Genomic DNA, 27,497 nt, shown 5'->3' with positions numbered 1-27,497 from the left:
ATGAGAAATGTTTGTGTAGGAGGAGAGTCTGAAGCGTAGCATGGAGGAGCAGAGCAAGATTAGAGAGGTGAGTGAGAGGTTTCAGTCCACCATCTCAGAAGTGCAGAACTCGATGTCAGAGAATAGTGAGAAGAACGAGAAACTGAAGGAGGAGAACGAACAGATGTGCACTAAGATCAAGGCACTTATACAGCAGTACGAAAAGAGAGAAGAGGTAGGAACAAACATCAATAAATGATCGGTTTGCTTTTTGCAAAAGAGGGAACAATTTTCAGGCTTGTAGATACTTTGCCGAGAATCTATATCAATATGCGTGGGTCGCAGCACGGTTTTAATACATAACATATATGAAATTGATAAGAAAAATTGAAAGGGTAATCGATTGAACTCCTAATTTGACTCATCTATTTAATCATAAAGTAAAAGACATGCGTCGGTGTGTCGTGCAAGTATTTTACGTATTGGTATGGAAAAATGCTTCAAGTTGTTTTGATGCGTATAAGGTATTGGAAAAAGTTTACGTCATGATCTTGGTCTGGTTGACGTTAATCTAAGGCACATAGAACAGATTTTGAGAACCGTTAGGTACAAATTTCCGAAGTTTTTAATAGCCGCCCTCATCTTCTCAGCCGGCTATTATAGCGCTCCTTTTTTTTACAATTCAAAGAATTTGAATCGTATTGGGGCGCTGTCTTTTTTTAAGATCTGTTCATACATTTTCATGATTTTTGAAGTCAAATTGGAGTTGTGATTTTGGTCACGCCGAAACAGGAAGTGGAGCGAGTGGTTTTGCGGCGTGAAATTTTTTTGCTCTAAATTAAAGTGGAGTGATAAAACGGTGTTTGAACAAAAATTCGCTTTCTCGCTAGTGGTCTTTTGTTCACATGCGGCACTTTCACTTTGATTTTTAATAGCCGCCCTCATCTTCTCAGCCGAATATTATAGCGCTCCTATTTTTTTTACTTCGTCGAACTTTTTTTCGCTTTACCCATTTTGCCGCTTTTTCGACATTTTGCGTGAAATCTTTTTGATTTCTCTAGGCTAGTTTCATTCTTCTGTCATTCTGCACAAAGTCCTTTTAAACAGTAGCTGCTCAGCAAAGCAATTCAAAATGAAGAGAGTCAGTATAAAAAATCGGAAGTCAGAAATAGAAACGGGATAAACCCATAAAGCCCATTTTTAGAAGCCCGGTACTTGAACTTTGTTCTCATAAGTTTTAGTTGCTATCTATAATGCTTATTGGTATTGATACTAGAGTCTGTAGCCTCTCACTGAGAGACAGGAGTATGTTCAATTACGAAATGACATCAAAATAAATCGCACTTGAAAATGTTTTTATACAAAAGTCAATTTTTGTTGATATTTTTTCTTTCAACCCCTTTAATTTATGGGAATCAACGGCGGCTATTTTCCGGCAATATGACGGGTATGTTTACTGTTTTTTCAATTTTTTGGATAGGATTTTTTTCTGAATGGTTTTCCCAAGCCATTCATAGTCCGCTCTAGGTCTAGTTTTCTGTTTAGTCAATGAAAATTCTTTTAATTGTACGTCAGGACTTGTCCTGCTATGTTTTTTTACTTCGTCGAACTTTGTTTTCGCTTTACCCATTTTGCCGCTTTTTCGACATTTTGCGTGAAATCTTTCTGACTTCTCTAGGCTAGTTTCATTCTTCTGTCATTCTGCACAAAGTCCTTTTAAACAGTAGCTGCTCAGCAAAGCAATTCAAAATGAAGAGAGTCAGTATAAAAAATCGGAAGTCAGAAATAGAAACAGGATAAACCCATAAAGCCCATTTTTAGATGCCCGGTACTTGAACTTTGTTATCATAAGTTTTAGTTACTATCTATAATGCTTATTGGTATTGATACTAGACCCTGTAGCCTCTCAGTGAGAGACAGGAGTATGTTCAATTACAAAATGATATCAAAATAAATCGCACTTAAAAATGTTTTGATACAAAAATCAATTTTTGTTGATATTTTCTTTTCTTTCAATCCCAATAGAGTTATGGGAATCAACGGCGGCTATTTTCCGGCAATCTGCCGGGTATGTTTATGAATGTTTATGAAGAAAAATTGTCTAATTGATTTCTTTCTGTAGTACGTAGAGAAACTTACAAAAACGAAGGAAATGGAAAAACAATTAGTAGAGGCGAAGTTGAAGGAGAGCACAATGATCCTAGCAGAGGAGAGGGAACAGAATTTGATAGAGAAGCAGAAGTTGCTGAGTGACAATGTGGAGATGCGACAGAGGTGTGAAACACTGATGGTACAGTTGGAAGCGAGCAAAACCAAAGACAAAATGTACGCGGAGAAGTTTGACGAGTTTGAGACCACTCTCTCAAAGTCCAACGAAATGTTCAACACCTTCAAATCCGAAATGGATAAGGTATGCTACTGAGTTTTTAATTGCTCTTGAACGAAGTTCATAGCAATTATGGTGAACGTGTTGGTCTTTTGTATGCAAATTTTGCTTGACCGTTTTTGATCTTTTCTAGAACATTCTTTGACTTCTCAAGTGACTTTTTCACGAGTTTTGATTTAGTTTTTTTTTGGTGGCCGAAATAACCTTTTTTTCAACTCATTTCTGTATCTGTTTGTATCTATATTTTACGGCACTCAAGTCTGTTTTGCAGATATTCCGGTAGCCTGCCGACTATGTTAGTTGAATTCAGTTTTTAATTGCTCTCAAAGGAAGGTTATAGCAATTATATTAGTCCTGTGGTCTTCTTTATGCAATTTCTTTCTCTATGCAGTTTCCTAATTTCTATTCGCCAGTTTTTTCTTTGACGTAAATCTCTGTCATTAGTCTTTCGTGCGTTCCGTCAGTAGATACTAGCTATCTAAAAGGATATTTTTTGTCAAATACGAAATCAAGTTGTTCCTGGAATTCTTCCGGCTTTGTTTTTTTAATCAGTGACTTCTCTTTTCACAGTATGTAAACTCAACTGACGCACGTGGAAACTCGTGTTTTGGTTGATCTTCTGAAAAAAACTTCAAGCAGAAAAACGTACATAGTGAAATTTGTTCCTACAATGCTTTGGCAGAGCGAGAAAGATGGCTCTGAAAAAAAATTTGCTGAGCGGGCAATTATTTTGATCACATTTGCCATTTTTGAAGCGTTTTTTATTTTTCTTTTTATACCAAATAACTATGCTGGCAAATTTCAGTAAGATTTTATTAAACTTGAAAATTTTCGCCTATTGGTTGTCATTTAGCGCTTTTTATTAGTTTCAGTGTTTTGAATATTCCGGAGACTTTCATGTTAGTGGTTTCTGGTACGTTTAGTCACCTTTTCATTGAAAGGAAAGTTGTATTGTGCTTTTAAGTTTGTGTTTGCGTTTTTTATTGTTCAATCGTGTACCTTAATCAGCTATGAGCGTTTTAAACGAAGGTTTAACATTTATATTAGTAACGTGGTCTTTCTTATGCAATTTTTCTCTCGACCGATTTTTCGTCTGACCCTTTCAACTTTTCGTCCTCAAAAAAAGGATAGACAGGTAGTGCTCGGCGGGCATCAAGTGGCCGATTAGCTCTCTTAGAGCCTTACGCCTTCCTAGTCTCTAAGTATACGATTCACCGAAACTATTTTGAGGAGACACTTTCAAGGTTTGAAGGGCGGTTCTTGGTCTTAAAGGTTGGCCGCTCTGTCACCCCCTCATGCACCCTCCCGTCCACCCTCCTCCAACCCGGCAATTTGGACTGCCTCTCGCCCAGCTCTCCCACAATCCTACACCCGTCTTTTGACCACTCACTGCGCTCACACCCACCTGATGCATCCCTAAGTCCCAGCTGTCTGCTACCGAAGCCCACCGCTCGCCAGTTGTTTGAGCGCAATTCGCCCGGCCTTGGGCGTTTTTTATGTTTAATGAATTAAATGAACGTTTACTGTAATTTTGTTCTGATTTTTGCTTCTGCCCTTTTACTTGTTACCTGTTGTGTGATTGGTCTTTGATACCGTCGAATGTCGATTGTTTGATGGGTCTTTTCATCGAAGGTTATTTTCAGCAAACAATTGTGGTGAAGTCTGGACGTCGTTCTCGGTTGAATGATTTTGAAATTTTTTTAAAAAAAGTTTTGAGTTTCTCATTTTGGACTTTTGTTTTTAATTGCTCTCGAATGAGAAGCAATTAATGTAAACGTGCGTGTCTTTAATATGCAAATTTTTTTCTTAACCGTTTTGCGCTTTTCTTCTAGAATAATTTTTGATTTTTCAAGTGTCTATTTCTCGCACGTCTTGATATTTGAGTGATTACAATTGCTCTCGATCTAAAATAAAGTTTGTTGTTCAAACAAAACCGATTGACTCGATGACAAGTCCCTGATATACAAGTGGTTTATACCTCCGTCGGGGTGACGGATTGTCGGACTCAGGAGGGCAGGGTTCGAATACTACCGTCGGCTGATGCTTTCGCACTCATAAAGAAAAATTCATCGACGCTACAGCCTCTGAATTAAATTGCGCCGCCTGTCATTCGAGAGCAATTTTTCCGACGGTAGTTGGTTTATGTTTGTTATATGTATGGTTTTTGTTGATTTATCTACCTTTTTGTAGTTGTTTATTGAACGACTGCTAACTGCATGGCATGATTATTGAGAATTTTTGTTTTGTAGGCTTTGAGGAAAACTGTAGATTGGTGGTTTCAAATTGATTAGCATCATTTAGATCTTTGTGTTTTTGGCGGGGCTGAAGTGGATTTTATTTCGAGTTGATTTTGACTTCTGGTGGTTTTTTAAAATCTGTTCACACATTTCGTTATTTTTAATTTAATTTTGAAGTGATATTGGCTACACCGAAATAGAAAGTGTTGGACAAAAGGAGCGAGTGGTTTGAAGCAGCGAGCGGCGTGAAGTTTCAATCATTTTTCAAGTTGTGTCAGAAAACAGTGTTCGAACAAAAATTTGTTACATCGATTGTGATTCGTTGTTCACATTCGGCTTCTGTTCGACTTCTGTTTTAACTGTTTTTTCGAGTATTTTCGGGGTTTTTTTTTAAATAGGATTTCTAAATTAATCCTATTAAGTCATTTCGGTCTGTTTTGTTCGGTCAATGAAATCTTTTGAATAATAGTTCATGATTTGTCCTGCTGTTTTGTTGGTAATCTTTTCACAGTTTTTGGTATTTGTCATTGAGAAGTCAACGCTTTCTAAACTGTAATGAGAAAAGAGCATTTAAAGAAATTTTCAGTTCTTGATAAATTTCTTCTCGCGCGTTTTCTTATTGCTTTTTTGACAGGAATGTTTTCAAAAGGTGACTAATGCGTGCTAGTAGTGCCTTCTTTTGATTTTTGAGTTCATCAAAGGACAGCTAACGGTTTATGACTCTATTATGTTCATAGAGTAATTGATTTTTTATTTTTTTACCTGTCCGCGGTTCTTTTTGGTAGTCTCTTAGTTTATTTAAAGAACTGTATCATTTGCATTTCAATGACATAATTTAAGCTATCTTAAATGCAGAAAAATTTAGACAGTTGTTTTATAAAAAATTGCCGTTTTTGAAGTCTTTTTTTTCAGAAATTTTTTATCATTCATCGAAGGTCTTTTTGACTCTTTCTACTTTGACTTTGACACTTCTTGTTTCCAAAAATTGTCACTAATTTTCTGAGTTCTTTTATTTATAGTTCTTCATGTTGTCTAATTGCTGAGTGCGTAAATGACTTAGTGTCGTTGATGGCTGGCCTCTGTTTTCTCTATGTTTTGAATAATCTTTTATATAGTTTTGATTTCATGCCTAATGGTTTTAACGACTTTTACATGATTTGATCAAAAATATCTTTTTCGAGTTTTGCCTGCTTGCTTTAATTGTTGGTCTTGTTTTCTGTTCTGATGGTTGACAAATGTTACAGACTTTCTGATTTTACAAAATTGAAACTTCTATAGTTGGTAGTAAGGATTTTGGTTTGGAAGTTTTTTCAATAGTAGCTATTTTCTTGTTTATACCGATCTTGGTAATCCATTTGGCTTGCAGTCTGTTGGCCTTTGAGCTTGTGTTGATAGGTCTCATTGGCTTTCAATTTAAACTATTGAATGTTGGCGTCTTCAGCTAATTGTTTTTAACTTGGCGACCATTCGTTATGAACTTTTAAAATTAACTTTCTATTGTTGCTGCCTTTTTAATAGCCGCCCTCATCTTCTCAGCCGGCTATTATTGCGCTCGTATTTTTTTTACTTCGTCAAACTTTTTTTCGCGCACCATTTTGCCGCTTTTTCGACATTTTGCGTGAAATCTTTTTGACTTCTCTAGGCTAGTTTCTCTCTTCTCTCATTCTGCTAAAAGTGAATTTGAACATCAGTTGCTAAGCAAAACAATTCAAAATGAACAGAGTCGGTATAAAAAATTGAAGTCAGAAATAGAAACGGGATAAACCCATAAAGCCCAATTTTAGATGCCCGCTATTTGAACGTCGTTCCTATAAGTCTTAGTTACCACCTCTATTGCTTATTGGTGTTGATAGTAGTCCCTGTAGCCTCTCTCTCTAAGAAACAAGTATGTTCAACTACGAAATGCCATCAAAATAAATTGGACTTAAAAATATTTTTGTACAAAAATCTTTTTTTTTCAATATATTTTATTCGTTCAGTCCCAATCATGCTTATTGGAATCAACGGCGGCTATTTTCCGGCAATCTGCCGGGCATGTTTCCTTTTGCAGTACGATACCTTTGTTCTGTTTTTAAAACTTTTTATATTGATTCTAATAACTGGTGGTATAATTTGTGGTATAAATTTGTGCTTTGATGTGTTAGTTACGTTTAAATAACAGTGATGTCACTTCTAAACCTCAAGTGAAATCCAAATTGGTGAAAACAAGTTCTGTCCTTTTTACTGTTTCTCTTAGCTGTTCTGCATAGAAGGTGTTTTCCATCTAAGAACCCATTGTGTAAGCGCTTAATTGATATGCGATCATTAGTTTTAATAACTTAGAGAACCGGGGTTCTCTCAAAAAAGTTTTCTGTTGATTTTTTTTTTCAATTCTGTTTTTCGTAGCAGGCTGCTACTCAGGTCTTGAGTTTTTCATTCTTTGGATTGTAATTCATGGCGCACTTTTGCTACTTTTTGATGTCAATAGGAAGTCAAAAGCTTGTGGCGTTTTCTTTCAATTTGGAGTAATAAAGGAGAAAAAAGTGAGTAGGTCTAAAACGCATTTTTGAACTTACCTTAAGCGGTGTTTGAACCAACTTTCGATTTTTGAGAGCAAATTTTGTTCATGACTTGTTCTCGTTTTTACCTTCTCTCGAACGAATCATGAAGCAATTATTTTAAAAGCGAGTAGTTTAGGATGTGTTTTTTTCGAACTGCACGAGAATGAGAAACAGCAATTGGAATGACAAACAGATGCTAGGAGAAATTTTGAGATTTTTTGCGTGCGGCCGTTTCTCTTGTTATCTGTGAACGAACACTACTAATATTTATACGTTTGGTCTCATGGCGTACGTATGCAGTTGTGTGTGTACCTATCAATGGGCTGCTAGTATTTTTTATCACTTTGATTTCCAAAAATTTAGTGATTTTTTGCTTTCGCCCATCTTTAGCCCGTGCTTTTTCCTGCCATTTAAAATCATTAATGACACCCTTTATAAGCTTTATAATTATTCATAGATAAAAATGTTCATAGCTAATATCTTTCCTTATTTCCTGACTTAATAATTACTTCTTTTCAAATAATAATAATAATAATATTGAATTGTTGTTCTCCCCGTCTTTGTTGTTCCTTTTGTTGTCTTGTCACTTAGCGTAATTATTGACAACCTTCAGTGGATGTGTGAGTCAGAGTTGATCTAAATTTGTTGTTGCAATTTGCAGCTTTTGATAACTGTGACTTAAATACCTCTTGTTTTCGAAAAATTTGCGTAATTTTTTGCTTATATATTTTAACAGATGTTTATTACTTTTCAGTCAAATTTTGGTTGGGTGACTGATGCAGGAGAGAATGTAATTAAAATTTTGTCAAATTAATGGATTGGAAATTGCATTTAGCGTTTGCAGAGTTTAGAGAATTTTGCTTTACGGTTTTGTGCGTCATCTTTCCCTTTCTAGTTTATTTTTATGAACCCATTTTATTGGGTTGTCTTTCAATATTTTTGATTTTCTGTTGCCAGCTATGTCTGTAGCAGGTTCCTTTACCAATAGTTTTTATGCGTAATTTTTTGAGTTTTGCTTATTAATTGCTCTCAAACGAAGTTTGTAGCAATTATATTAGTCCTGTCGGTCTTTTTTTATGCGATTTTTCGCTTGACCGATTTTTCGTCTGACGCTTTTGACTTTTCGTCCTCAAAACGGGATAAACAGGTAGCGCCCAACGGGCATTAAGTGCTCTTAGAGCCTTTCAGCTCTGTCTCAGCTCAAACTGTTTGGGAGACTATACTTATGGTGTGAAGGGCGGTTCTTAGAGGTTGAAGACAAGCCCACTGTTGACCCCCCTATTGCCCCCCCCCACCGAGTTGTTGCCCCCCACCTCAGTGTTGCCCCCCAATCAGCCCCGGCACAAACCACGCCCCCCCCCCCCCCCCCCACTCACGTGGCTAGCTACTGACGAACAACCGCTTGCTAAAAACGCAAATTTATACTATTTTGCAATTTTTTTTCAAGCTTTTTGAAAATTTTTGGATTTTTATCAGCACTAGGTGTCAAGCAACCTCCTTAAGTTTTTAAAAAATGGTTACTGCGTAGCTTCTAGTGGTAATGTAATGGTTTCAACATTTTACCATCAAGAATTTTAGCATTTTTTTGACAAAATGTGCAACTTCAAATTTTTAGACATTTTTATCCTTATTCAGGTCTTTCCAGACCCGGGGGCCAGAAAACATCCTATGTGGTTTGATAATATGTTACTGACAAAATTTTTAATGGTAACGGAATTGTTTTTAAACTTTTTAATGTCACAAATTTTAGCAATTTTTGATAAAACTTGCTTTTTCAACTTTTTTTGATTTCTTTTTGTTTTTTAGTTTCTTCAGCCTAAAGAGCCAAGTAACCTCCTTTAGGGTTTGAAAATAGGTTTCTGAATAATTTTTAGAATGAATGGAATCTCTTGCAATATTTAAACATTACGAATTTTAGCATATTTTTGATATTTTTTGCCATTTTTTCCAATTTTTTTAAACATTTATAGCCATTATTCAGATTTTTTGAGCCTCAAGGTTCAAAAAGCCTCCGTTAGTGTTTAATAATAAGTTATTGAAAATTTTTGTTGGTCATGGATTAATTTTCAATTTTTTAATATCAAGTTTTAGCAATTTTTAACATTTTTTTGACATTTTTTGAAATTTTGTCGTTTTTTAAGTTTATCTAGCCTCAAGGGCCACGGAAATTCATCTAGGGATTTATAATATGTTACTGAAGAGTTTATAGATGTAATGGAAGGTTCTTCAAGATTTTGATATCATGAATTTAAGCAAATTTTAAAAATATTTGCTTTTTTTCATGTTTTTGATTTTTTTTCGGTCAACAGAGGCCCTGGGACCTCCTCCAAGGTGTGATAATAAGCTGCTGAATAGTTTCTAGTGTTAATGGGATTGTGATCAACTTTTTTGACTCCAGTTTTAGCAATATTTAAAAACTTAAAACTTTAGTTTTAAAGTAATAAAATTTAAAAATTCAAACTTTTCAAATTTTCGGAAAATTTTTATGTTCCAAGCGTATGAATCTCTATGAGCCAGTGAAACTATTTCAGGCTTGAAACAGGGATACTGGATAGTCTCTTGAGACATTGTAATGGTTCTTAAGATTTTATGTTTTGAATTTTAGCAAGATTTTGTTAAAATTTGCAATTTTCAAATTTTGTCAATATTTTCTGTCCTTTTCTGAGTTTAACGACCATTACTGTCCAAAGAAACTTTTCAAGTCTCGGAGATGGGTTACTTGACAGAACTTTTGAGACAAAAAATGCTTTTGATTTTTTTTATTTAGGAGTTCAAAACTTTTTTTTTCTTTAATTTTGACTTCTTCAGTTTTTTTCTACGTGATTTAATTATTAACAAGGTTAGAAAACTAGAAGTTGCAGTGTCGAAGCCAATAATGGGAGATAATCCTGTCTCCTTCTCTCTCTCTTGGTTGGGGTTCCTTTCCTTCTCTTTCTCGTTCACGTTTTATCTCTCTCTCTCTCTCTCTGTTCATTCCGCACTTCAATGTTTTTTTATAAATGATCTAACAGGCACTTTTTAGGAAACTATTGTTAATAGCTCTTAAAAGCAATTTTTAGCAAATATATTAATTCTGTCTTTTATGCAATTTTTCGCTCGGCCAATTTTTCGTCTGACCCATTTGACTTTCGTATTCAGAAACGGGATAAAGAGGTAGCGCCCTGGGTACACTAAACCGTGGCTAGCTGTTGACGAAGCCAGCTGCTCGTCGGTCGTTTGAGAGCAGTTTGCCCGACGTTAGTCGGTTATGTTATTATTAGCCGCGAAGCGATAGCGGCTATTACCGGGGACATGGTGGTTTTGTTTACGACTCGAAGAGGAGTATTGGTTTCTCTCGGTCTTTTTTCACTGGAAATTGTTTTGTTCACGCGGCATTCTGACCTAGAAGCGAAAGTGAGAAAAGCTGTCATGGTGAACAGATTTTCGCTAAGCGAGAGAAATTGAGAGAACGGCGCATATAGATAACCGATTTAGCCAGTTTTTCGTCGAATTGGCTCAATTTTTTGTTTACTTGTAATTTGGTTTTTTGTAGAAATTATTTATGGTCGATGCTGCATTTATATATTACTTTATGAAATTGATACCACTAAATTTTTCCAGAGCCTAATAATATTTTTCACAAGCGTAAAATGGGCTCATATTTCTCAATTTTAATGTTAATTTTTGGATTTGTCATTAATTTCTTCCTTTTTGGATCTTCCAGTGGGCTTTTTTCTGAAAAATCAATGTATATGGCAGCGTTCGATTGGCATTTCGTGCTTTGAACAACTTTTGAACGTGAATTTTTTCTTGTTTTTATCAAATTGTACACATACTAATCAGTTTTTTGCAATTTTTGTCCATTTTTAAATTTGTTTGTTCTACTTAGAAAAGTTTTTCGGTGCACAGCCAGTGGTTTAATTTCGTGTGATTAATAACAGAATTGTTTTTTGACGTCTAATATTCGAAATTCAAGGGAAATTTGTTTCCTAATTACAATTTTAATATATGTATAATATGAATACTTAGACAATTTTTTTGCTAAGTAACCTTTTCTCAAATTTTTGTTTCAATAGAATCATGGGTGTGTAATGTTTTTGAGCCATGATTGCTAAATAATTATTTGTACTTAAATCAATAATTTTTTGGAGTGTTTTTAAATCAGAATGTAAAAGTCAATGCCGCATGTGAAGACTGTGTTTAGGTCAAATGGTTGAGCTAATCGCAAAGCAGAGAAGAGAGAGTGATTTTCTGATCGTATCGTTGAAAACAATTGTATATATTAAAGTCGAGAAAGGTTGTGAAAAAAAATCGCTAGGAACGAATTTGTTTGATCACGTCGTTTCCATCGTTTCTCAACAGTCGGTTCCATCGTTTCTCAAGAATCATTGGTTCTCAACAGTCGTCTCCATCGATGATTCTTGCGACCTGATTTCCTGAAATTGACTTTATCAATTTCAGTAATTTTAGTGCTTTGCAGTTAAAAATTTCTGTGCTTGACGTCATTTATTCTCCTATTAGGTCAATTACGTGACTTACCTCACTCAAAAAATGACTTCTGAACTCACTTATGGAACTTTAATTTTTATGAACATTTACTAATTAAATGTGAATAGTGTGCATCTAAGTAGCGCCAAACTTACATGCCCTAATTCCTGAGTAATCGTCTTGAGTTTTAATATCGAATAATAATTTTGAAAAATCTCCATTAGGGCCTTTTTCTTTGTAGAGCAAATGTGTCTCATAAAAATGACAGTCCGAATCTGGCCCAAAAAGTCTAGCGGTCTATTAAAAAGCTGGTAGTGGATCTGTCAATCTTATTTCTTCAGTTGTTTCAATTCATGGTAGGCCACAAGCGTTTATCGCGGCTATTTTTTGGCAATCTGCCGGCTATGTTTTTACTTTGAATTTTATGAGTGATTATAGGGGGTATACAATAGCCTCTGAGTCAGGCTGTAATATATTGAGCTGCCACCTGTCGTTCGAGAGCAGTTCGTCCGACATACTTTGAAGTTGTGATTTCTCAATGTTGAATTTTATGATGTTGTTAGGACTTCAGTATTTGAATGTTTTGAATCATTTTGGGGTCACTATTTAGAATTATAAATTTACATTTTCGAACAAATTTCTCATTTTTCTTGGTGTCTTTTTTGTGTGAATATTTAATTGCTCTTGAACGAACTCATAGCAATTATTGTAAACGTGTGTTTGTATAATGCTTAATAGCCCTCAGTTTAGAAGCTGAATTAGGTGTAATTTTAGAATTTAACCGAATGAAGAATTTACACACCAAATAAGATCACTTGGACACTTGGAAAAATTCTGTCAATTTCTATCTCTTATAGTTTCTTTCATTTTTTGTTTCTATACCAATGTGCGTCAAGCGGGTCAAGGGCGGCTATTTTCCGGCAATTGGCCGGCTATGTTATTCTGATTGGAATGGCTCCTTAATGAGGAGTAGTAAATTATTTTAAGAATTTCATTTGATATCCAAGGGTTTTAAAGCATTGTCCCAACCTAATTTCAGAAAATATCAATGATTTTTTCAATTTGACTCAGTTCTGTAGTTCTTTTGTTGTCCTTTTACTTACTTTCCTTGCGACCAAGTGTTTTAAAAAGTGGCAGAATTTTTGAGATTTTACAGTGGGTTTTAGTCTAATTGGTTTTTAGTATCTTTGTCTCACTGTCGACCGGATCTCATTGTTTCTCCTACAAGAGGCTAGATTAAATCTAAGGTTTCCATTCTTTAACTGACTGGTTCCCGTCTTTTAACGGTATTTGTCTTGTTAGCTATGCTTTATTATCCCAAGTTTAGCTCTAAAATTTTCAATGTAATTTTTATTAGCAGTTGTTTTATGTATAAAATATTAAGAGCTTTAGATACGTATTTCGATTAATTCTGTGCTACTCGAGATTTTTTAGCGTTTCGCGCTATTTTAGATTCTCAGAATTTGTTGGCATTTGTCTGATTTTTTTCCTACAAGAATGCTTTTTGTCTTCTAAATACTTGATGTTAAATTTTAACCTAATATCTTGACAATGGTTTAAGTGGCTTATTCAAGGTTAAAAAAACTTTGAAAAATATGTGAATTCTTAATTTTTTGGGTTTAATTTCGTGTTCGTATTGGTATATGATATATTAACTATTAACAGTTAGTATTTTATAGACATTGAGAGTCAGTTTTTCAGTTTCTTTGTTAAATTCTTCGATTGTTTTGTATTTCTTTTTACCCTCCGATCACTTTCTTTGAATGTTTTGTATTTCTTTTTACATTTCGATCACGTTTTCTGTTGTCACGACTTTCATGTTTGATTTCTGACTCACTCCACCTACTGTTTCAAATGAATAAAATTTAAAATTCATGAAGCAGATTTACTCGAATACCTTCAAGATCAAAAAGCTAAATCAAAAGCAACTAGATGAACCAGTGAAGCCCGGACACTGACATTTAATGTTTAAAGACTTAATGTTTTAAGTTATCAAAGTTCTTTGGAGTATATTCCTAACTGGTATTGCTATTAAGCTTATTGTGCTCCTTTTTAGAGGCTAAGTTCACTATTTTTATGGAATCTAATGAAACTGCAGACCACATTAAAACTTTTTGACACTGTCTTGTTTTAATTGCGTCAGTCTCAGCGTCGGGTTGTGCTGGTCGGTCAACGGGGGGGGGGGGTGTTTTTCGGAATTCTGCGTGCTGTTTTTCGGCATAGTTCAGTTGGTGGGCTGGTAAGGTACAGTATTTTTTTTAGCTCTTCAATCATTTCTTTTGATTGCATTTCAGGACTTCTCTTACGTTTTTTTACAGTTCAAAGTTTTTTTTGATAACCGCGAAGCGATAACGGCTATTATTGGGCACATCGTAGGTTTTTTAATTCGTCGTCTCCATCGATGATTTTTACGACCTGACTTCTTGGAATTGACTTTTTCAATGACTTCAGCGACTTCTACTGCTTTGCATTTGAAGTTTGTGTGCATGACGTCATTTCTGCTTTTAGGTCAATTGCGTGACTTATCTCACTCAAAATAATGACTTTTGAAGTCACTTATGGAACATTAAATTTTTTGAACATTTACTAGCTAAAGTTCGATAGTGTGCATCTAAGTAGTACCAAACTTATATGGCCTAATTCTTGAGTATTAGTCTTGAGTTTTTGATTTCGAATATCAATTTTGAAAAAGCTCCTTAAGGGCTTTTTCTCTATCGAACGTATGTGTCATAAAATTGACAGTCCGAATCTAACCCAAAAAGTCTAGTGGTCTGTTGAAGGACTGCTGGTCGAGCTGTCTATCTTGTTTCTTTAGTCGTTTCGATTCATGGAAGGCCACAAGTGTCTATTGTGGCTATTTTCCGGCAATCTGCTGGCAATGTTTTTAGTTTGCTTTACATTTTGAACACGTTTTTCGTTTTACATAAATGACTATTTTCACGTTTGACTTTCTTTATTCACTGTTTCAACTGAATGGATTTTATATTCTGTCACGCATTGAAATACGCAAGGCGATGAATCTCTAAAGGGGAAATCAAAAGAAACGGGATAAAATGATAAAGTCCGGTCATAAAGTCATAGTGAATAAGGTTGTCAAAGTTCATTGGAGCGATTGTTAGCTGGCATTGTGTTAAGCTTAACAGCTTTCAGTTTTGTAACTGAATTAAGTATAGTTTTAGAATCTAATCAAATTGATGCCTATCAACCATTTGATATAGTGAGAAATCAACAGACAACAACTTTTTGGTAAAGATTTTGGAATGTAGACTACTTGAAGTGAATTTTAAGTCAACCAAGTTATGCTGTATTAGTAAAAGGAGCGATAAGCGAGTAGTTTTAGGTGAAAAGTTTGATAACTGCTTTTGAAGTGTAGTAAAAAAAGATGTTTTAAGAATTCCGTTTTTGAGATAAATTCTTTCATGGGAGTCAATTTGACTCGAATTTCTGCGCGAATGCTTATAAGAGGTGTTGCCAGTCTGTTCTAATAATGCATAGTTGCAGTTGTTTATTCGCTTCAAAAATCGTAACTAAATATTTTAAAGATTTTGACAATATCTGTTTTTATGAAGTACGTGATTAATAGCCGCCGTCAGCGTCTCAACGGCTATTATTTTGGCGCTCTCCTTTTTTGATCACGTTTTTCGTTTTACTCAAGATACGATTTTCACGCTTGAGTATTGATTTACTTCATTAACTGTTTCTTTCAACTGACTGGATTTTAAATTCTTTCATGGATTGAATTGCGCGATGTAGTGAATACGGTCAAAGTCAAAAGAGCAAATCAAAAGAAACGGGATTAAGCCCGGTCATTAAGTCATAGTGCATTAGGTTATCAAAGTTCCTCTCAGCGATTGCTAGCTTGCATTTTTAATAGCCTCCCTCATCTCCTCAGCCGGCTATTATTGCGCTCGTATTTTTTGTTTTACTTCGTCAAACTTTTTTTCGCTTTACCATTTTGCCGCTTTTTCGATATTTTCCGTGAAATCTTTTTGACTTCTCTAGGCTAGTTTCTCTCTTCTCTCATTCTGCTAAAAGTGAATTTGAACATCAGTTGCTAAGCAAAGCAATTCAAAATGAACAGAGTCGGTATAAAAAATTGAGGTCAGAAATAAAAACGGGATAAAAACCCATAAAGCCCAATTTTAGATGCCTGCTATTTGAACGTCGTTCCTATAAGTCTTAGTTACCACCTCTAATGCTTATTGGTGTTGATAGTAGCCCCTGTAGCCTCTCTCTAAGAAACAGAAGTATGTTCAACTACGAAATGCCATCAAAATAAATCGGACTTAAGAAATATTTCTGTACAAAAATCTTTTTTTTTTAAATATGTTCTATTCGTTCAATCCAAATCATCCTTATTGGAATCAACGGCGGCTATTTATCGGCAATCTGCCGGGTATGTTTATTATACTTTATAGCGTTTAGATTAGAAGCTGAATTAAGTATAGTTTTTGAATCTAACCGAAGATGCAAAATTTGCACACCAAATAAAAAAATTCTGACATATAGAAAATTTTTTTAATTTTGATTTCATTTTCTGTTTCAATCCCAATATGCGTCAAGCGGGTCAACGGCGTCTATTTTCAGGCAATTTGCCGGGTATGTTTTTAATAGCCGCGAAGAGTTTGAATGGCATTTGAGCGCATTTGTTCACACATTTTCATGATTTTTGAAGCCAAAAAGCGAATGGAGCGAAAAAGCGGCGTGAAATTTTTTCGCAGTTGTTTTAAAGTAGAGTTAAAAAACGGTGTTTGAACCAAAATTCGCTTTTTCGCTAGTGGTTTTTTCTTCACATGCGGCAATTTCTTATTGGTTTTTTACTAATTTTTCAGTTTTTTTTGGATCAGATTTTCTAAATGCTTTTCTCAATCCATTCATAGTTCATTCTATGCCTAATTTTTTTTGTTGGAATCAAATTTACATTTCTTGTCAGTGGTGTTTTTCTTGTTCTCCCTAGCGGAATTTTTACATTGGTTTTCTGGTTTTTTTGGTTTTTTATCTGATTTTTAGAAATGGTTTTTTTCAATTCACTCATAGTCCGTTCTAGGTCTGCTTTTTTGCTTAGTCAATGAAAATTCTTCGATTTGTACGTCAGGACTTGTCCTGCTATGTTTTTTTTTAATAATTCGTCTCCATCGATGATTCTTACGACCTGACTTCTTGGAGTTGACTTTTTCAATGGCTTTAGCGACTTCTACTGCTTTGCATTTAAAATTTGTGTGCGTGACGTCATTTCTGCTTTTAGGTCAATTGCGTGACTTACTTCACTGAAAAAATTGACCTGTGGACTCACCTATGGAACTTTAAGTTTTATGAAGTGCTTATATGCCCTAACTCTTGAGTATTAATCTAGAGTTTTTGATTTCGAAAAGCAATTTTGAAAAAGCTCTTTTTCCCTATAGAGCGTATGTGTCCACAATTAACAGTCCAAATCTAACCCAAAAAGTCTAGTGGTCTATTAAGGCACTGTTGGTTGATCTGTCTCTCTGATCAATTGCTCTTGAACGAAGTTCATAGCAATTTTTGTAAACGTTTGTCTTTTTTATGCAAAATTTTCGCTTGAGAATTTTGACTTTCGTGTGACTTTTACGCCCTTAAATTTTTGCGTTTCGTGTGATCTAAAATTCTCTCTCAATCACAATTTCGAGCAGCTCAACTCAATTGGCCAAAATTTAATACTAAAAGTCAGATAAAAGTGCGCCGAAACGGTTGTCATTTTTTACTTGTCATTTTTTAATTTTAATTGTGGTATATGTTGACCTCTAAAGTGGTTATTTGAAGCCCACTATTGAACTTCTTTGTCCCATTTCGGCTTCCCCTCCTCCCCCCGACTGAAGCAGGGTCAATTGATTAGAGCTCCCACTAGTTGTTCGAGAGCAATTCTTCCGACGTGTAGTCGGTTATGTTTTCTTTAGTTATTTCAATTCATGGAAGGCGACAAGCGTCTATCGCGGCTATTTTCTCAGCAGTCGATTATAGCGCTTCTGATTTTCTTCACTTCGCTATGCGAAAATTTGTTGAGCTTCTTTTGTGACTTTTTATTGGGTTTGTTCTTTCAATCCCACTTAAGGGTATGGGAATCAGTGGCGGCCGTTTTCCGGCAATCTGCCGGTGTGTTCTTCGTGAAGTATCGCTGGTCCAGCCCGGGAGCGTTAAATTGCTGTTTTTTATAGCTGCAAAGCTGTAAGCTGAGCGGAGCTATATTGCGGTGCTCTTGGTTTTTACAATTCTATTGGGGCGCTATCTTTTTTTTAAGATCTGTTCACACATTTTCATAATTTATGAAGTCAAATTGGAGTAATGATTTTGGTCACGCCGAAACAGGAAATGGAGCGAAAAAGCGAGTGGTTTTGCGGCGTGAAATTTTTTCGCTCTAATTTTAAAGTAGAGTGAGAATACGGTGTTTGAACAAAAATTCGCTTTATCGGTAGTGGTTTTTTGTTCACATGCGGCAATTTCACTTTGATTTTGTTTTTTTTTAATTTTTTGGATCGGATTTTTTTCTGAATGGTTTTACCAATCCATTCATATTCCGCTCTTGGTCTAGTTTTATGTTAAGTCAATGAAAATTCTTTGAATTGTACGTCAGGACTTGTCCTGCTATGTTTTTTTGTTTCGTCGTCTGACGCTCTTTTTCGTTTTACATTTGTTCACACAGCAAAGCTGAAAAGGTCAAATTTTCTGAATGACTTCTTCCTCTCACTAACGGCGTTTGCGTGCGTGACGTCATTTCTCACTCTCTTATGCAAAAAGTTTTTTGCGTGATTAGATTTTGATCACAAGTGACTTACCTCACTCAATAAAATGACTTTTGCACTTTAAAACTTAAGTTTATTTTGAATTTGTTTAAGGTCAAAGGAACTCATATGTGCAGTAAAGTTCCCTAATAAGAGGCTTCTGTGGGATGAATTTCAACAAACTTTATTAATTTATCGCTGAATAATTTTTACCTAGCTTTTTTAGCGGAGGCGATTTTTTCAATTTAGGTCTGTCTGTTTCTATCTCTATTATACGACACGCATGTCTATTCTTTCGCAGCTATTCCGGCAATCTGCCCGCTTTGTTTTTGTTTTCTGTTTTCAAACGAAGTTTAACAGTTGTTTGGGCCATCTTCATTTTTGTATGCAAGAGCTTTTTTGTATGCTCCAAATATATGGTTCACCGAAACTGCTGTGGAGGCATTTCGTAGGGTGTGAAGCAACGTTGGGATGTTTCAACGGTCCATATTTCTTGCCCACCCTTGCATGCGTTGAGGGTAGCCTCCCTGAGCTCCTCGAGTATCTGCCGGTATATTTTTCGAATCCGTTCATAGTCCATTATGTCTAGTTTTTTGTTTCGTCAATAAAAATTGTAGGTCTGGACTTGCTCTGCTGTTTATGTTAATTCGCTCTACCGTTTGATCACGTTTTTTGTTTTACATAAATCACTTTCACGTTTGACCAAAAAAGAGGATAATTAAATATTCAAAAGAAACAGGATAAACCGCTGAAGCACGGTCCTTAAGTTATAGTACATAAGGTTATCGACGTTCATTAGAGCGGTTGCTAGCTGGTATTAGTCTTAGGTTTAATAGATTTCAGTTTAGAAGCTGAATTAAGTATAGTTTTTGAATCTAACTGAAACTGCACACCGAATTAGAACAAATTTTCATATGAGTTTTTGTAAGTTGGGATAAACTTCTGTCAATTTCTCTTCTTTTTTTCTTCTGTTTCAATCTGGATGTGCGTTAACGGCGGCTTGCTGGTAATCGAGGGCTTTGTTATCTTCGGCGATAAAATTTATTATTTAAATGTTTGTGTATAGACCTCGAAACGTATCAAGTCCCTGGAGAAAGAGACCCAAATGTGGAAGGCGAAATTCGACGGGGCTAACCAGTCGCTAGTGACGATAATGGAGGAGAGGATAGCCAAGGAGAGAGAGCTGGCAGTCAGTGTGAACAAGACTCAGAAGTTGGAAAAGTTGTGCAGAGCTCTACAAGAGGAGAGAAATAGTCTGAACGAGAAGAACCGGAAGATTGAGAGACAGAACAAACACCGTAAGCAGAGTCATAAGCTTCTGTGGAATGGCTAATAATTTAAAAATGAATATCAGGTTGATAGAATTGAAAACGAATTTGCCTTATTTTTATTCGCATTTTCCGGAATTTTCTCCTAAATTTTCGTCAATTTTGCTAAAATTTGCAAAAATTGTTAACAACAGTACTATTGATTTTATTTTTAAAGATAAAAAGTACTGTTCATTTTTTGGATTGAATTTTTTGGCCAAAATTTTGGCTAAATATTTCAAAATTCAGCCTATTTCATCAAAAATTGTCCAAAATAAGCTACTTTAGTCCACTTTGATTAAATTTATTGGAAGTACACACCCAAAAACAACTAACAATCTTTTTAGACTAAAATGGGAGCGAGGGTTACTTCCACATCCGTTGAGAATTGTCTGGAATTAAATTTTTGCCGTTTTTTGCTAACTTTACTCTTTGATTATAGAAAACGCAGCATTTATTTTTGATCTTTTAACTAACAAGTTATCTAGATCTATAACATTCGAAACAATTGAGTGTTCTTAATGGACGAACAGCAACAGAAAGGCTGGTTTTGGTACAACCTTGCACTGTTAGAATCCAAAAATAATTCGGATTGTAGTCGGTCTTTTTAATTTAAAGAAAAAATTCGGTCTTTTCTTTGTTAATTAAAGAACTGAACAATTCAAATCAAAGCTCACTATTGATAGGTCCAAGTGGCTTCCTAAGCAGTTCCAAATTAAGAATTAAGGTATCTAGTTTCTTCACCCGAACATTTATGGTCGATTTGACTTTTAAAAATTTTTGATTTTCAAATAAACAATGGCTTATTGAATTTTGCCACTATTTTTTCTTTATTTGGTCAACTTGTAGCTTAGTGTCAGCAAAGAAAGAAAAGTTCTTCGTTCTCATCCTTCTACTGAATTAAAATTTATTTTTTGCCATTTTACATGTTAAGTTATGGTTTTCTGGCTTTGATACTACTAGATTTCACAATTTTTTTTTAAGGCGTTGGCCCATTTTTCACGTTTTTTCCCCGTTCTATCCCAAATCTTATTGATGACAGTTCACATACTACAATGTTGACGTTCACAATAAGGGACAATAGAACATATAAAAGTCTTTAGAGGCATAGATTAACGTTTTAACGGCTTCAACACCCCTTTATCGAAGTTTTTTTTTTCGTTTGTCTTCAACTATCGTTTTCATTTTGTCTTTTTAATCGCATGAAGTTTCCTGGATAATGACTGGTATCATTGGTTTTTATGGAAGAATAAATGATTGTATCGTCTGATTTGAAATGATAGCTGATGGCTTTCATGACTTTGAAAACAATTGTTTTCAAAAATTAAAAAAATCACTTCAACTTCGCATTTTTGTACTTTTTTGTCTATTTACCTAGTCTCGTTAATTACAGGTCATATAAGACAAGATTGTTGATAAATGAAAGTGTACGTGTACAGAATCTACTCTTTGTAAAGAATTCGTTATGAATTTACTGGGTTCGACACATGTTTTTCGCAAAAAAAAGTAAACTAATTTTTTTATTTGTCTATTTTAACGCTCTTTTTGTTGACATAAGACATATTCTGAAAATTTAAGTTCTCAAGCTCTTCCTTTGTACTAGTGAACGTACCTATTTGTTTCATTTTTTTAGCTAACGGCTTTCATGACTTTGAAAATAATTATTATCAAAAATACAAAACAATTATTTAATTTTGCTATTCTTTTTTTTCACTACTTGTTTCCCATTCCCATTATTTAGAGGTCGCATGCCTTAATGTTGGTTTTCGAGGAAGGCTCAATTGAATACATTTTGTGGGGCAAATTCTGGCTTTACGGCTTCGACAGCGTTTTCTCCCAAGTTTTAATTGAATTTTTGTTTGTCTTCATTTGTTCTTTTTGTAACAGCATAAAAAATGGAATATTGACAGGTCGTACTGCCGTTCTATAGAAGCATTAGAGGCATAGGTTTTTAAAACACATTTAGATATTTTTAGTTGATATCTAATGGTTTTCATTTCATTACTTTTGAAATTGTTTTTAAAAATAAAAGTGAATTTTTTTTAACTTTGCTGATTTTGTTCTTTGGTCTAATTGTTACCAAGCCTGATTATGGACTGGTGCCATATCTTTTCAAATAAATACAAGTTATTTGCTTTAGTCTCAGTTTTATCTGACGCTATCTTGACTTTGTTATTAAGTTTTTTTTAAATGGACATAAAGTTTTGGATGTCATTAATGTTTGTTGCTGTTTTTCGTCTAACCTCGCTTTCTTAATAATGGCAGAACGCATCAATCTAATGCGGCATTTTTTATTCCAGTGGATTATTTGCGTTGGAAGCAATCTTCTTGTCCATACACCAATTTTTTTGAAAAATCCTTTAGTTTTTGGGTTGTTTTATCTGTTCCTCATTTGATAGGCAATTATGCCAAAATTGTGGTGAGCGGGTTTCGGAACTATATGTGCGAACGCACATTACCGAGCCTCCTTGTTGACTTATCGATTTATTAACCAAGTTTCTTAAAAGAGCTTGATTATTTGGACTAAAAATTATTCGGTCTGAACGTATGTCTTGCAAATTGGATGAACTTAAAGATTGTGTGCTATCATAGACCAAAAAAAAATTTGTGTGCTATCATATTTTCGTTTCTCTGACGAGAGATAAGCTAGAAAATAACTTAACTCGTATACTAATCAGTGATTATTGAGATTAACAAAGATTGTTTATTTTAGTGAAAATCAAGTGTGGGGAATTGGATGAGGTAGAAACGACCCAGAATGCTAGCAACACAGATGCAATAAACAATGTCAAGCCAGAAAACAAGCAACAACAGCAGGAACAGGCAACTGCACCCTCTGAGACTTCTGAGACCAGACCGGAGTCAGCGGACGTTCCGGGCGTTCTCGAAGAGACATCGGAACCCGTGGCAGCCGGTGGCAGTTGAATAAATATTGAATGAGAAACACCCCCACTCTCTATGCTATTGCCACCTGTTGGAATATTTGCCCATAGCGCCTTCAAGCCCACATGTCTGTACAGCACCTTGTCGTGAAAAGTTTCATCCATTATTCAAATTAATCCAATGGAAAATTTTTGTTTGCGGGTGTAGAACTGATGTAGATTTTTGTACGGAACTAAATGCTTTGTTTTTATGTTGTATTACTTAATTGATCCTTTAGATACAAAAGGTTTTTTCAAAGCCCGGCAGATTAGGCGCTCTCTTTTTTTACGATTCAAAGAATTTGAATTATTGGAGCGCTGTCTTTTTCCATATTTTCATGATTTTTGAAGCCAAATTGGAGTAGTGATTTTGGTCACGCCGAAACAGGAAGTGGAGCGAAAAAGCAAGTGGTTTTGCGGCGTGAAATTTTTTCGCTTCAATTTCAAAGTAGAGTCAGAATTTGCTTTTTCGCTTGTTTTTATGTTCACATGCCGAATTTCGTCATTGATTTTTAATAGCCGCACAGCGATAGCTGGGGCTATTATTGGCCTTCTCTTGGTTTTTTTTACGACTCGAAGAGGAGTATTGGTTTTCTCTCGGTTTTTTTTTACAGGAAGTAGATTTGTTCACGCGGCGTTTTGACCTAAAAGCAAAAGTGAGAAAAGCTGTCTTGGTGAACAGATTTTCGCTAAGCGAGAGAAGTTTTTGGATCATGCGCTGCGTTTAGTGAATGACTTTTTGACTTTGAAAAGTAGTTGACTGAATTGCACATATAGATGACCGTTTTTAGCCGTTTTTTCGTCTGAGTGGCCCAATTTTTTTGCTTTTTATTTGGTTTCTTGTAGAAATAAATTCTATTCGATACTATATTGAAATGTCAACTTCGGAAATTGATACCACAGTGTTTGAAAATGCGTTTCAAGTTGAAAATTGGCACATAATTCTTGATTTTTTTGACTAATTTTTGGCTTTTTTAATATTAATTTCTTCATTTTTGGATCTATTATTCGTCTTTTTGTCAAAAATCAGTTAATATGGCAACTTCTCTTTGATATTTCTTATACTCAACGCCTCTTTCTATCTCGATGTAATTTTGTTTCATAAAATTGTACATATGCTAATCCGATTTTGGTAGTTTTTTTCCGATTTTCGTCAGTTTTTCGTTTGTCTTTTGGTTGTAATTGCTACAAAGTTTTTTTGTGCAACATGAGGGACTTTAATTTCGTTTCAGTAAAAATTCATTAATTTTTTGGCGTTAAGTTTTGAAAAAACAGTTAAAACTTTTTCATAGATGCAGTCTTAACTTTCTTTGGACAAAAAAGTTCTTTGACCATTATTTTTGCAAAATGTTACAATGTTTCGTATTTATGAATACTGCTTTTTCCCATTTTTTGTTCTCTTCAGGAGGATAGATCTTTGTATCGGTTGACTAGTTATCTTTTCTATGTCTTGAATGCTGAACAATGAAATGTATCGTTTTTCTTGAGTTTTTTAAATTGATTTTCAAATTTCAAAAATCAAGAATGTCTTTTTGTAACGGTGTTCCTTACATTGTGCCCATATTTATATTCTAGTTAGTATCATTCTAGCTTTGTCCTGGCACCTACATTTATTTTCGGTATATTGATTTTTTTTTAGTTGTAAAAAATGAATGATTTCAGCTTTTTCTTAGATTTTCGTCATTTCTTTGGTTTGCAATTGATTTCATTCAACATAAGGCAGTACTGAGAGCTTGATAGCAAGCTTTTTCCAAAATTCCACTTATGACTAAATACTACAGCTTTCTTTTGGCCTTGGTATTAATTAAAACGATTTTTTGTCTTTGATTATTCTGCTGCTTATGTCTTTTCTATGATCAATTTTATTTTTGATTTAGTGTGAAATCATGTGGTTTAGCTTGTGTACAAGAAGGAACAGGTGTGTGTTGTTTTTTGTGTTAATCGCAGTGATGAGAAGTAAAATTTTAGGTGTTTTCTTATTCTTAAATTTGAGCTTTCTTTCTTGAAAAGATTTATTTAACTTAGTTTTTAAGATTATTATCTGCCGTTTGCTTTCGCGATCTTTTTCAGATTAGAATCATGAATTATTAGAGGGCTATTGATAACCTTGTCAGCTTTTTCAGACTATCAGGTTTTTAACCACCATACCAAACGTTTTCAATGATATAAAATTTTGCTGCATTTTGTTTCTCTTGTTGACAGTGGTTTAAGTTTCACCAATTTTTAGAGCAGGCCTGGGGAGGTAGTGAGTTAATGGTTTAATACAAAAGGTAGTGGCTTCTGTTGCAATTTCGGTTTTGTTAGTGAAGTTCTGACGCTTCGAGTCGCTTCCGGAATTCTTCCGGCTATGTTTTTATTTCGTCGTCATGATTTTTGTTACGACCATATGACGTCACAGCCACTTTTTGTTCATTCGTCCATGCAATTTCAACTGAATTGCATGTGTGACGTCATTTTTCGCTCTTAGTGGAGCGAGTTTTTTTGTTCATGCGCGTGATTAAGTTTTTGGTCACACTTGACTTACCTCACTCTCAAAAATGACTTCCTCACTTTGAAATTGACTTTTTTTACTTTAATTCAAAGAGATAATGTCAAATGGGTGTGTGTCACTCTAAATGAAGGTTATTTGAGAGCAGCTATTAGAGGCAGCCAAAACTTATACAGATTTTTAATCAAAATAGAACAGATCAGCCTTCAATGAAAAGACGAATTTTTTTGGTCTGTCTTTTTTACTGTTTTTTTAGGCTGCCGATCTACGAATCTATTGCGGCTATTTTCTGGCAATCTGCCAGCTATGTTGAGTTTTCTCACGTTTTCTGGATTTGACTTTTTCTCTATGGGGTTCATAATCCATTCATAAACTATTCTAGTCCTAGTTTTTTGTTTAGTCAATAAGAGTTCTTTGAGTTGTGTCAGGACTTGTCCTGCTATGTTTTTTACTTCGTCGAGCAAAATTTTGTTTCGTTTCAGCCTAGTTCACAGCCTGTTCAGTATTTTACATGAAAACTTTTTGACTTCTCTAGGCTAGTTTCATTCTTCGCTCATTCTACCTAAAGTGCTGTTGAACAACAATTGCTCAGCAAAGCAAGCTAAAATATCAGAATCAGTTGTTCAAATCGAAGGTAAGTAGAAACGGGATAAAGCCCAATTTTAGATGTCCGCTAATTGAACTTTGTTCTTATAAGTCTTAGTTAACATTTATAAGTCTTATTGGTATTGATACTATCCCCTGCATCCTGTCATTAAGAAGCAGGTGTATGCATTACTACGAAATCCAATAAGAAAATTCTCACTTTAAAAGTTCGCAGTTGAATATTCTCAACTAAGTTTCGTGGAAAATAGACCATACCAATTAAAACACTTAAAGTTAGTTCAATGTCAGCTTGATAATATAATCTAGTTCAGCTAATATGAACAATTGACTTTATAGAAAAATAATTTACAAGATCACATATTGACCAGAATTTTGAAATTTTGAGCGTTTTTGCTATTGGACTCCAGTTGCCCCAATTTGCAATGTGTGTTGTGAGGCCGTAGTTCTAATTTGTTTCTAATTTATATATTAATTCTTTTGATTAGCAGTTCCAAACATTAACTTTTCTTTCAGTGTTGGTTTTTATTAATTAATAACATTGGCCGTGATAACCACAAGCAGAGCAAAAGAAATGCAGAACATTGAAAAAATGACACAATTTGCATGTACTTTCCAATTGTTTTGCATGTAAAAACGCCTCTTCATGACCCTTGAAAACAATATGGCATCAAGGGGATTTTGAAAGACAGCTTTAAAGTGGTTTAATTGGTATTCGCGTGATTTCCACAAAGCATCAGCTCAGCCAGAAATTTTTCTGATGGCCATAAAACTTCCTTTGCCGAATAGAATTTTCGCCAAATATACCGTCACCTGTATTGGAGAAATGTTTTTCGATCAATGTTTGTGGAGCTAAATCGGTTTCATTTTATTTACTTGAGTGAAAACGCAGAACAGAATTAAGAGGTCAAATTGGGCAACTTTACGTGAGAAAATGACGAAAGAAAATGACTACTTGATCTAATAATCTAGTGAACAAATTATGGACAGACAACATATCAGCTACACGAGAAATAAACAAATTGAAATAATCAAGTTGCGCATGAATTAAGTCCAAGAAAATTGTACATTTAAAAAAACAATTGTACAGAAATGAAATTTTAATGGTATTTTACAGTTACCAACGGTTATTTTTACGGTTATGAATACTTATTCCCCGGTTAATTATCAACATCTACTTAAGTTATGAATAGCTAGTGATAAATAATGTTTTGAATATTTTAACGGTTTTAATGTTTTTTTATTTGGCATCTATATTTTGTCAATTTTTGTACATTCGAATTGTTGGACGATACTCCGCTTGGAGGATCTTGTGTGCTTAACGGGTTTATCTCCTTTCTGCTTACGCGTAAACAATTCCTTAATTTGTAGAGCGATCATTTCGGCCGTTTTTTCATCAGAACTGGGCCAGCGTCTATCGATACACATTTTCATTGAGGTCGGCCTCTCGTCTAGAGTTCTGTTAATCGCCTCACGTGATGCCTTCAGGATTCCCTTCTGCACTTCTATATCACTACATCTCCTGATTTCCAATCTTGATATGTCAGGATGGACTCCAGAATAACTTTCGAAAATTCCATTTGAATTAAACTCCGAAAGATGTGCATCTTGTTTGCACCCTTTCTATTTAGAAGAGGTACCCGCATTGCAAATCAGTCGTGGAAAACGCACACATTCAAAATTAAGCAACTCCATTGATACTTCCCGCATTGCAAGCATGCATGCAAAATTTGAATCTGTTACTCGCTAAGCGATGACTAGTACCAACTCACACTTAACAGTTTAAGTATTTTGAAATATGCACAGTTAGAGCACATTTCATTCATAACTTC

At 34.8% G+C, this 27,497-nt stretch overlaps 1 protein-coding gene across 1 annotated transcript; it reads left to right on the top strand.

Annotated features, from left to right (window-relative positions):
* LOC142335196 (beta-taxilin-like) lies at nucleotides 1–22,821 on the top strand. The gene is made up of 4 exons (XM_075383581.1): nucleotides 1–214; nucleotides 2,102–2,389; nucleotides 19,413–19,644; nucleotides 22,367–22,821. The coding sequence occupies exons 1-4, from the start codon at nucleotides 41–43 to the stop codon at nucleotides 22,576–22,578; spliced, it is 906 nt and encodes a 301-aa protein (XP_075239696.1). The 5' UTR covers nucleotides 1–40; the 3' UTR covers nucleotides 22,579–22,821.
* Nucleotides 22,822–27,497: the final 4,676 nt, after the last annotated feature.

The sequence above is a fragment of the Convolutriloba macropyga genome, chromosome 2 (assembly GCF_964194025.1).
Source record: "Convolutriloba macropyga chromosome 2, txConMacr16.3, whole genome shotgun sequence".
In the NCBI taxonomy this organism is placed as follows: Eukaryota; Metazoa; Xenacoelomorpha; order Acoela; family Convolutidae; genus Convolutriloba; species Convolutriloba macropyga.
Note: the sequence above shows the minus strand (reverse complement) of the source record. Positions and strands in the feature narration are given on the sequence as shown.

What these genes read in the sequence shown, in the direction of transcription:
- LOC142335196 (XM_075383581.1), top strand. Translation starts at nt 41, where the DNA reads ATGGAGGAGCAGAGCAAGATTAGAGAGGTGAGTGAGAGGTTTCAGTCC. An exon ending in AGTACGAAAAGAGAGAAGAG is followed by an intron (nt 215 to 2,101) that starts GTAGGAACAAAC and finishes TTCTTTCTGTAG; the next exon opens with TACGTAGAGAAACTTACAAA. An exon ending in TCAAATCCGAAATGGATAAG is followed by an intron (nt 2,390 to 19,412) that starts GTATGCTACTGA and finishes GTTTGTGTATAG; the next exon opens with ACCTCGAAACGTATCAAGTC.